Source organism: Lepidochelys kempii, chromosome 3, assembly GCF_965140265.1.
Source record: "Lepidochelys kempii isolate rLepKem1 chromosome 3, rLepKem1.hap2, whole genome shotgun sequence".
NCBI lineage: Eukaryota > Metazoa > Chordata > Testudines > Cheloniidae > Lepidochelys > Lepidochelys kempii.
The window spans coordinates 114,341,085-114,353,193 of record NC_133258.1 but is presented as its reverse complement, the minus strand read 5'-3'; the positions used below and the strand labels follow the sequence as shown (position 1 = coordinate 114,353,193).

Here is a 12,109-nt window from a genome sequence, read left to right as displayed (position 1 = left end):
ATTACTCCTGCCCCCAAACCAAGGAGACTGGGGATCCCACACCAGCCAAAAGTGACCGTTTAGGCAAGCAATCCCATCATGCTGAGCACCTAGGCAGGGTGGGTGTGCCCATGTAAACGAGATCAGCTAATGAAGTCTTCTTCCACAGCTTGTCACTAGACGTCAGGGAAGAGCTCATTCAGTCTCTGCTTACACCATCATCAAGAAGGGGGGTAAGGAAAGGAAAAGCTGGTTTTGCAACTTGATTGCATCCCTGACCCCTTAGCGAATAGCCACTGAGGAACTTAAGCTCCTGGAGGGTATCTAATTCTTTTTGGAACCCAATTATACTTTTGGTGTTCCCAGCATCCCCTCTGGCAATGAGTTCCACAGGCTGTCAGGGGATAAAAAACACTTCTGCAAATTGTTCATCGGTATCCATAAGAAGGTATATACTTTATTTTTTTTTAATGTACACACCACTGAGTTTTGGATTTTGAAATACAAAAAAAAAAAAAAAAACTTTTAAGTAGCTTGAACATATTTCTGTGCAGTCAGGTTTTTACTCCAGTGGTAGCAACTAAGTATTAACTGAGTACAAAAAAAGCAGATCTATGGATATAAATGATAATACAGAAATTGCCATGTGGCTCCTAACATAAAAAATAAGAAGCAAAGAAAAATAGTTCACGTCTTTTCCCATAATTGTGATTATGGAACATGTCCTAAAACTGGTCTGGCGTTACAGCCCAGAGCAGGGAGTCAGGTCACCTGGATTCTATTCCTAGCTCTGCAACTGACTCACTGTGACCAAGCACATAATGTTGCTTCTCTGTGCCGCATATTGCAAACCAGTAACCTAGGAATACTAGGTTTCAGAGTAGCAGCCGTGTTATTCTGTATTCGCAAAAAGAAAAGGAGTACTAGTGGCACCTTAGAGACTAACCAATTTATGTGAGCGTAAGCTTTCGTGAGCTACAGCTCACTGCATCCGATGAAGTGAGCTGTAGCTCACAAAAGCTTATGCTCACATAAATTGGTTAGTCTCTAAGGTGCCACTAGTACTCCCTTTCTTCCTAGGAATACTACTGGCTACCCACTTTTGCAAACTCCTTCGAAATCTTCCAAAAAAGGCTCTATAAAAGTATATCATTGCTTGATTTCCTCTCTTCACCCAGGATATTTTTCAGGATTTATCTCTTGAGACTGCTGCAGTTTTTATGAAGAGCTGCAGCCTTCACAAATATTGCTATATACTACGCAATGTGAAAGGATTCCAAACCTTTTATAGCAATATGTTCATGACCACTCATACCTCAGCATGAAGTGGGTTTTAAAAGCTTCTGACATTCCACAATACTTTGCAATTTGCAGGCATAGTATACAGGTCACTTGTAATATTTCGTAACAATTAGATTCTCTAAAATAAGCAATATTCACTGCCTTCTCTTCTGTAACTTCAATCCTTTCTCTTACATTTCCTCCCCAACCACGATCTGTTAGCATCTGTGCTATCCTCATGTGGTATGAAAAGTCCTCAGGTAAGGGACCTTATCTTCCTATAAGTCCACAAAGCACCAGTAACACCTAACAGCACTATATAAATAATGATACTCACAATACTTTTTTCCACTTTAAAGAATAAATAACCTAGAAGGCATTCTAAATAAAGCAAATGAAAGGAAAAAATAACACACTGAGGGCAGGATTTTCAGAAGAGCTCAGTGATGGCTTAAATCTGCTCCCACTCAATGGTAAAACTGCCATTGATGTCAATGGGACCAGAACGATGGCAGTGCTGAGTGCTTTAGAACATCTCACCCTAAAACTTGAAAGGATAAATAGGTGAAGAAGCTGAAATTGGTTAGTTCAAAAGATTTCTGCAGATATTTGAGTAGGGAAAAGCAAACCTGGGAAATAATGAAAGAGATTGAAATGGCTCAAAGATTTCTTGGTGATGAATACATCAGAACATTGTAGCATTAAAAAAAAAAATCCTCTACCCAGATGACTGTCAAGAAATCACACGCACCTCATTAACTCCTGACTATCTTCACTGACTCTTGTGCGGCAGTAAGAGAAATAAGTACCAGAAATATTGTTCAGGGAGGAAAGACAGTATAGTCTAAATTAAAAATATTTACCTGGAACATATGCTATGGGGACCCATGTGTATATAAAATGGGAGTTTGGAATGGTTTGTTAAATCCTATCACTCTGAGAGCCTCACATTCCTCATGCAGCGTTCACTGGTCAATAGCAGTGGATGCTTCAAAACCAGGAGTGCTTAGAATCCGCACTGCACTGAGGTCAGAACTGAGTTAGTTGTAGTAGAAGCCCTGTGGTAGAACATGGCTGTTGCTAGAAGTTTCTTTAGGCAGTGTGGAACAGACACTTTTTCTGACAACCATTCGAGGAAACCCCCCAAGTGTAGATTTATATTTTTCTCCCAGGTGGTGTTTGAGCCTATCTACATGACAAATACAAATGAGTTGTGGGATTAGACTACAATATAGGTATAAACATAGCGTAGATTGAGCCTAAGGCACAGTTTAATAAAATCTCTTAGACCAAAAATCTCTGCCCACAATTGTCTGGAAAACTGGGCTCAAATCTTGCTAGTAACAGGCTTGTTTATACATCATTGTAGCTGGTATGGTATAATCACAGACGGCCCAGAGTCTAGCCTGGCATAAGCTAAATTTGTGAAGTGAACCTTGTTAACAGAACATGTCAAATGCTTTGGAACCATTAGAGTCCCATCTTTACTGTAACTCCATGCTAGATGTCCGAGTTACAACACAGTAGTCCTCATAGTTAAAATATGTTTCTGGAAGGAGCATTATTTCTACTGTGCCCCCAGTCCGTGCTGCTGTCTCACTAGCGTCCAAGGCTCTGGCACAGTTAAGGTACACAGTTGAAACAAGGTTAAATCCCTGCAAGACTAAACTCTTTAAAAAAACTGGTTAGAGAACCACGTGATGTAATGGAGTCCCCAAACATGGTGGGAGTAGCGATGTAAACAGGACCAAAGAGACATTGTTCAAGCCTATAACATATATAGACATGAGTAAGCTGGGTGGAGCACCACTGGAGGATGTCACTTGGGAAATAAACTATTTCAGGTCATTATTTCACTGTTTTCACTTAAAAGGACAATGATATATTGTCTCTCCAGACCCCATTGTTTTGTTGCTCTTTTATTGAAGGAACCAGTCCATGAGCATTTCCTGAGAAGGAGCACTTCAAAAGCTTGAAAATACAATATTCTGTGTATTTTCAGAAGCCTCTATTTTATTCTGGATTGCTGTCAGAAAAAAGTCCAAAGAAAGAAGAGTCAGTTACTGTGGTGGTCTAAAAGCATACTGCGTGAGATTCTACTCAGCAATCTGCTGAATACTTGTTTAAATGAATATCCAATTCAGCTATGAGGCACACTCAGTTTTATATGTTAAGTATGATGGTTAAAAATGGAAAACATGATCTTGAGAGGCCCAAAATTCTGTGTCATATGAAAGCGCCATGGTTTCAAAAATGCTCTGTTTTTGAGACTACACATATGTATCCTGTTCACCACATACAGGATACACACTATATAGAAAAAACAGCCTAGTAGGAGAAAGCCATAACCAACCGTATGCCTGAAATTACTCAAGGACCCCCAAAAGTGCAACACCCTAGTTTAGCACCCAACCCCATCATTGTAACCACCTCATCACATAGACAGCTTGTTTTTTTCATTGTGTGCCTTTCTTTTCGAAAACCAAGCCGTACCAGCTTGTAGTTCTTGAAAACGAGCTTAGAAAACTGGCGTCATCTCTTTTTTAAATTATAAATTGCATATAATAATCAAAATAGAGAAGTGCTGAGAAAATGAACCAAATCATTAAAAAAAATTGGTTTATTAGGCTTCCTATCAGCCAGATCCTCCATGGCAGAAATGGAGTCCTAGTGCAATGCATTCTTGGGTGACAGAGAGCAGCTGGAGCTTACTAATGTGACTTTCGGAGGTTCAGGACTTTTGTCTGTGCCCAGAAATAACTGGATGGAGTCAACATTTTGCTACTGGAAACCTAAATGAGGCCATATTAAAGTATTAAATATGAGCATTATTTCTGCATAAAATACCAGACATTTTTAGCAGCTGGCCCTTATATCTAGGTTGATAATTATGTGGACTTGGTTGATGGTGTACAATGTATTATCTGAGTAGCATGACATTTTGGGCTGTTCTCCACTTTACTAGGTGGTGTTGTAATAATGTGTTTTCTATGTCCAAAATACTGTGCAAAGGAGTTCACTGAATGAATCAGGTCAAAGGAGCATGTGCACTAGGAGGAAGACCTTTCTTTCAGGCACATATTTGGAAAATAAACAGCAAAAACAAGAAAAGAAATATTCAAAAGTAACCTGTTAAATATGTACTGTGTGAAAGTTTGCCTTACTGTAGCAGTGATTCATTCAATGGGCACTCAAAGAAAGTCAAAAGAACTGCTCAATTTGGATTTTTAACATGCTACAACACCCAACTGTCCCTACAGAGGGTGGCTGGAGCATGGGAACAGCATACCACAACCCCCAAATAAAGAATGGTTAGTTTTCACTGGCAGTACCACCTGCTGACTGTAAAGCAACACCAGACCCTCAATTTTGCACTGTTAAGAAAAACCCTCCAGAATAATGACAATAACCCACTCCACTGGGAAACAAGGTTAGAGGTTGATATTTTTCAAAAAACTGACAAGACAGACATTCCTTCTGTCTCCTTAGACAGCTGATTTTAAAAAGAAACAAAGCTTGTTGACATTTGGGATTTATGGTCAAGATACTGAACAAAATAGACCAAAAACACTGTAAATCTGGTAACAAGCGCCTTTGACAGATGAAAGTACCTATGACTATTGGACATACTATGTTTTAAGTTTTTCAGAGCCGATTGGCCTCAGAGGAAACAAATTCTGTATTAAAAAACTCTTGCTTGTTATTCTTCAACAGTCCCCTCATTTGAAATTTGGCTCTTCCCCAGCAGTGCCCATAGCAACACTTGCTGATAACTCAGAAATGTGCAGCTAATTTGTGTGTGGTTTCAGCTCCTGAATGCCAGCAGCTGAACTGTACTTTTCAAGAGCAACAGGCTTTATCACGCAGTGTAATCCTGTTTATGTTAATTTTTTAGATGGCCACTGATGAAGGAAATACTTTTGTTAGTAGCTCAAATAAAGAATACAAAATCCTGGAGTGGAAAATTTCACCTTTCTGTTCACACCATATTATCGATAAAACAAACATTCTGAAATGCAAGCAAGAGTAAGTATGGCAAAAGATTTCTCTGCACTAAACCAAGAATAAATTAGTTTGTAACAAACTTTTTTTGTGTGTGTCATAAAAATGGGTAGAAAGAAGTGTAGATTTTCTCTCTTTGGTCTATCTTGATATCTCTCCAGAGACACATAACAGGCATATTTCAAATTCACTCGTCTCCTATTGCAGGAAATAGTGAAGTAGCAGTTTGTATTTTCAGAATTCTGGAAAAGAAGAAAAGTATTGCAGAAATAATTTTCATTGGGTGAAGAAACAGGAATAAAGAAACAAAAGCTAAGGTATGACAAGAGGCTCTGTAATGTTTCAATGGTAGAAGTTTTTGCCCTGAGCATAATTAGATCAAACATTTAACTATACCATGTGCTACAAATAACATATTTCCAGTTAATACAAACCCTTTCTGTATATCCAATGGAAGGAAAACACAAAACACACACACGCTAGCACTATTATGGGCTTCTGAAGAGTTGACATTTTGCAATAGAGAGTTCCATTGACTTAAAACTTGGTGCATAGAATTTAGGAAAGTTTTTGTTAAAGTGATAAAAAAAAAAAACCCAACAAGATGCATTTTCAACAAGAACTGATCAAGAAACTAAAACAATATAAACACTAATCACCTTTCCAGGAGGAAAACACAAATGATTCACTGGTAGTGAAGGCTAATTAAGAATAACCTCAACCCATTTATATGGAGAGAAAGTTGTCAGCAGACAGATCTGGGGGAAATACTGCATAGAAAAATACAATCCCAACCCCACTATCTAACAACAATTAAGAAAGCAAACAGAAATATGGAGTGTATCAACAGCAGAATAAAGCACAACTCACAGGAGATAATTATGGCAATGTAACAAAGGGGCTGGCAGGATCACAAGTGAAGTATTGTGTTATAATTTTTGATGAGGTAGTGTCTACCACCCCCAATTTGTAACTGGATCCCATTGTGATAGGTACTGTATATGGGGATAAAGACGAAGGGTTTTTGTTAAATCTAACAGGTTGAAGGGGTGTGCACTGCTGTTGACTTGCTTTGTGTCACCTGTTTCTCTATTTAAATATATGTGAGCCCATGGTGAAAGGATAGGTAGGCTTTTTAGAAATTCAAATAAATATATTTGTGGAGTCATATTACAGGGATTCTAGTGAAGAATTAGGAAAGATTCAGAAGGGGCATAATCAAGAGTCACCGTGGTTATCATTATGTGGAAAGGTTATTAAAATGGGCTTAGAGGATGAAGCTCTGGCCCATTGAAGTCAATGGTAGGTCTGCCATGCAGTGGGGCTACGATTTCTTCCAGAGTCATTAAAAATCTGAATAGGACATGACTGAACTTCTGAGGAGTGAAATTTCTAGAGGGTAACAGATACAAAAGAAGGGAACTGGGAATGGAAGTGAGACAATGTGTTGGGAAATTTTGCTACACAGGCTGTAATTAATGCATACAATGCACTAACAAAGGCAGCAGACGACTCTACAATGTATTCTCAAGGAGTTATGTAGGCAATTAAAAGACACAAACATGACAAGTACATGCAGAAGCTGGAAAGGGAGAAAGACCATAATAGACTAAGTACAGTTTAGTTAGTCTCTCTCTCTCTCTCTCTCTCACACATATCCTGCTTTAACAATCTTTCTTCCTCACATGTTCTTGTCCCTAATTCTCCATCTCTCCCCAAGGTAGCAATATAAGAAGAGTGTACAATCAACAAAGGTTAGCAGTACAGTAATATTTGGATGTAAAATCAAGGGACAATTCTAAAAATGTGGATTTGTATACATGGAGATTTTAGATTCTTCTGTTTTCTTAAGGGGGCTTAAAGTATAGGAAAACGCTCTGTCCCCACCCATATACAAAGGCCCATTGTGGGCAAAGGTAAACTGGATAAGTTCCCTCAAGATCCAGGCCTGGTCTACACTGCGGGTGTGGGGGTAGGTGGGCGGGGATCGATCTAAGTTACGCAACTTCAGCTACGTGAATAACATAGCTGAAGTCAACATACTTAGATCTACTTACCATGGTGTCTTCACTGCGGTAAGTAGACGGCTGACACTCTTCTGTCGACTCGGGCTGCGCCTCTTGCCCTGGTGGAGTACTGGAGTCGACAGGAGAGCACTCGGCGGTCGATTTATCACGTCTAGACTAGACGCGATAAATCGACCCCCACTGGATCGAACGCTGCCCGTCGATCCAGTGGGTAATGTAGACAAGCTGCCAGACACATTGTGTATGTATGATGTTGCTAGGTAGTGACATGATGTACTTGCCTCTTCTCTCCCTGTGGCAAAAAGATAGTTTCTTCTACAGACCTCCAAACTCCTGCTGCCTAAAATGCAGGATAGGTATAGACTGGAAGGGGAATAAAGGTAAAGTTGGAAAGAAAGGGGAGGGGGAAGAATGACAAAAGGAGAAAAAAGATTTCAAGAACCTCTTTTCCAGGTGACTAAGTCTGAATGAATACAGGCTAAAACTCCTCTCAAACGGTTTTATATTCTCTGTCATCAGGCAGTTGTAGTCTCCTGTTTTGTACTTCCTTCTGGGTTTGATGCACCTCATAATGCCTTGCATAAGATGACCTACGTTAACAGCTCTTTAGAAAAGCTGCAGGAGTGTCACAGTATCAGTTTTTTATGCTGCAAATCATCCTGCTTCACCTCAGGCCTGGAAGGAAGGGTAAAATGCAAGAACATTTTGCCTGTCACAAGAACTCAAGGACAATGAAAGAATGGAAGTCTGGTAACTGGTAAGAGGAGGGTAGATACAGGAGACACCTACATTATCTAGGTTCAGAAGGCTTGGGTGTTTTTTAATGGTTCATGGTACTTTTTGCAAAGAAAGTGTGAAGTTGTCCTTTGAGCACTGGCTGCATTTGAATGAAAAGTATTTTCAACCTTGACTTTTTTTCAATTAATTTTTTGGTTAGCATATACTCTAAAAATTCATACAAACCCCAAGCTACACTACAGTACACACCATGACTTGTACTATTCTGCAGAATCTTGTGAGAACTATCACCAGCTTTATTAACAGTATTGACAAGTCAGGCAGACTGATGGGAGTCCAAAGCTTAGCTCAGGATTAGCAAGGCATACCAGAGAATTGTTCTAGTAGCACAAACTTTGCCTGTTTGAATATCCTTATAAAGCCTCATGAGGTTAAGCAATGTGCAGAATGGGATACAGAATGCACATTAGCACAACTGTTCTCAGCTAGGCATGTGTGTTTATAATGAAACAGCTGTAGTTCTTGGACTAATCTCTGAATACTTTACAATTGCCACATCTTAGCTGGCAAAATACAATATGCCTGTAATTTACATTATACACTATGACCACAACAAAAGAGTTTCAATCAAGCAGACAGAAAATTACTGTAGCTGTCATCATATGAACACACCCACGCATACCTCCGTGCAGTCCATCTGCCCTTGGGGCAGGCTGCTTCAGTGCCGAGACCTTTCTCATGGGTGAAAAATGAACTCAGAGAATGATTCTCGACTAGGCTAATATAAGTCAGTTTACGATAGCACATATAATTTGTGGTGGGAAAAAAATGAGAAATCAAAATTGGGGGAAGGTTTTTGGTTTTTTTAATTCTGCCATTTCTCTTATTTCCCTGTCTTTAGCTCTACTACTTTTTTTTCCAGGTCCCTAGAAAGCCTAATGAACTTCTTATTCAGACCTCAGCATTTTGGGAGTGAAGGGAAGATGCACAAAAACCACATAGGATCTGACCCCAGGGGTGCTGAATGCTCATTACTGTCATTGGAGTTAATGGGCCCTGCATATCCACAGCACTTCAGAAAATCAGAACACTTATTAGGTGCCTAACTGTAGGTACCTACGTTGGAAAAGCTAGGCCCATATTTTTCAACATATTATCGTCAAAATGTCTTCAGAACTCAAACTCACAGGGTTCTCTCCTCATGTGGTTGATATTATCAGCACATCCCCAATAGATTCATAGCCTTACTGTTATAGGCTGGGATGCACACAACTCTCAAGAACCTGATTAGAGTTTAATTTACTGGATTTTTAATTTTTAATTTTTAAGGCATTTCCTCTTCAACCCCAAAAGATACCCAAGCTGATTAAAAAAACCAAGTTCAACATTTTCACTTTGTATATTACTCCGAAGCAAAGTCCCTTATAGTGGGAGGAGAGTTTCTTATTTGTTTTCCAACTATTGTTCTTGAAGATGTATTTAGCAAAAAGGAAAACTCTTTCTTGCCCTTTGGGTATGATGGCCTTTAACAAGACTAAAAGTAGCAAACATAGTGGTTGAACCACTTCACTGAAGAAAGCACACGTGTCTGTGTATAGGTCTTACCTTAGGATTCTGCTGTCATTTTAGATTGTTCAAAGAGGATCACATACCACTTTCTAAGCAAATATCCATTTAGTTTATAGTGTTGTTAATTCCTCCCAAAACAACAGGGTATGTACCAAGAACTGCTATGCATAGAGTTACACAGCAGTAAATAGCCAACGGCACTTAGTACATAAGATAATTGTCTAAACCTATCATTTAACTTTCAGTCTAACCAGTTTTTGCTGTAATAGAAAGAATACAGGAAAATGTAAGAGTCTGCCCTGACCAGATTGAAGGATACTATCTTACAGCATAGACATATGAACAGTTAATTTTGCTTTTTTGGGGTACTTGGGGCATACTAAAATGAAGTAAACCTATTTATCCTAAATATAGGGCAGACAAAGAATAGCTAGAATGTAGCGTCACTGAGAAGAATCTGAGAGTTACCATCTATGATATACTGAATGAGTAACAGTAACAAAAAAGCCTCATTAGTTGATTTTATACAGGGTTATTATGTGTAAAGAGAGGCAATATTCTACACCACTTGGCATGTTCTAAGCCTCAACTGGAGTTCTGAATTCAGTTTTGGTAACCACTTTGATTTTAAAAGATGGACAAGCTAGAGGAAATTTAGAGTAAAAAGGATGAGGGGCTTGGAAAATGCACCTTCTCAGGAAAGATGAAGAGCCCTGGATTTGAAAAGTGTGCAGAAAAACAAATGGAAGAAAAAAAGTCTTCAAATACATACAATAAACATATTGTTTGCTGTGTTGTAGCCATGCTGGTCCCAGGCTATGAGACAGACAAGGTGGGTGAGGTAATCTCTTTTAGTGGTCCAACATCTGTTGGTGAGAGACAAGCTTTGGAGCTCCTCAGAGCTCTTCTTCAGGTCTGTGAAATGCAATCAGGTAGCTGTGACATGCTAATGATCTTTCCCATACCAGAGGAAGAGCTCTGTGAAGCCTGAAAACTTGTCCCCTCTTTCACCAACAGAAGTTGGTCCAATAAAAGAGATTATGTCACCCACCTTGTCTCTCTCAAACATATTGTCATATGATAGAGAGGATAGGGATCAGTTAGTCTCTGTTTAAGAGGACAGAACAAAGAGTAATAATGGGTTTATGATGTGGCAGAATTTTTTCTGGAAAAACTATTGGGAAAATCTATATAACAACAAAAACAGGCGGTGAAAGGGAATCACCATCAGAGGCAATATGCAAGGTTAGATTAGACATGTCTATTAGGGATGATTTCAGAAAATAAAAGCTCTGTTGATTGGCCCCGTGGAAGGCCAGATGCTCACCTGGTATAGTTTGACATAGCTCCATTAAAGCCAATGGCCAAGCCAATTTATACCAATTGAGGACTTAGTACCAGCTATTACCATATATCCATACAATATGATGCAATAATGAAACAAATATTTCCCAAACCTCAATACTGGTTCCTTGATGCATCAATGACAAAACCTCTACCAATTTCTTACTCTTGGAAATAATTAGTAGTTTTGTAAAGTGAGAAAGAAAACAGCCCATTAAACACTGTTATACATTACCCACCTGAACTTGGACACCTCTCTCAAAACAACCCTTTTACTTGCTCTGTGTCTGGGTCAAGGTCAATGTCATAGAAACAAGGCCTTGTAGGAAGTCCTGGCATGGTGCTCATCTGTGGGGAGAATAAAATAAAGTTACATTCCTGCAACTGTAAGCGCATAATCACACTGTGCATATATACCTTTGACGAAGTGAAAGGCTAGATTGTTCTTCATGCACTCAACTACAGCTGCAATTTTTTTTTTAAATGTCAAACCATCTGCTACTTCAATTTATTTTTTAAATCTGAGCCTATGAGAGACAGGAAAGGGGGAAAATAAAAATTGTCACACAGTTTAAGGTTGTAAACTGGGAAGATGCAAGAGTAACCTTCTTCACAAAATGCAGACACACTGGATTTCTTTGTGCCTCTGAGTATTTATCCATTTAAAGTTATGATACCAGGAATTCTGTAGATCAAAGGGCAATACTACGCGAATTCCACTGGTACTACACATGTTAAACTGTGGGTCTTTGGGAATGAAAGCGGCACATGGCAAAGGAATTAGCCTTAACATCTTCATGACTATGAATACTTAATTAACACCAAGCGTGAACTGAGATGATTAAAATAATTATGGGTGATTCCTAATTCATCATTTAGGAGTTCCCAGCTCTTGGGCTCCGTGCATTTTTCCTGAGAGTTCCCAGCACCATGAAGTTATAGAGCTTGTAGTGAGCACTACAATGCACTAAAGCAGTAACAGTTACAGCAGAAGAGCCAATCCCTATATGTTGGCTGAAATATAAAGCCACAAAAGCCTGCTTATTTCTAATTACTGGTAATTAAGGCCCTGCTCCAGGATAGCTCTTCAGCATGCACTTAACTTTAAATAATGTGAGTAGTCTCAAATACTGCCTACTTCTAGCTTCAACTGGATTACTTATGCTACT

At 39.1% G+C, this 12,109-nt stretch overlaps 1 protein-coding gene across 6 annotated transcripts in view; it reads right to left on the bottom strand.

The window, feature by feature from the left end:
* Positions 1-3,747: 3,747 nt before the first annotated feature.
* Positions 3,748-12,109, bottom strand: part of MTHFD1L (methylenetetrahydrofolate dehydrogenase (NADP+ dependent) 1 like) — a 247,910-nt gene continuing 239,548 nt past the window's right edge. For all 6 annotated transcript variants that reach the window (XM_073337644.1, XM_073337645.1, XM_073337646.1 and 3 more), the window contains 2 exons: positions 11,180-11,288; positions 3,748-5,504 (listed from right to left, as the gene is read on the bottom strand). In XM_073337644.1, coding sequence (XP_073193745.1) covers positions 11,199-11,288 — 90 coding nt within the window. In that variant the 3' untranslated portion in view covers positions 3,748-5,504; positions 11,180-11,198. The remainder of the gene's footprint in view (positions 5,505-11,179; positions 11,289-12,109) is intronic.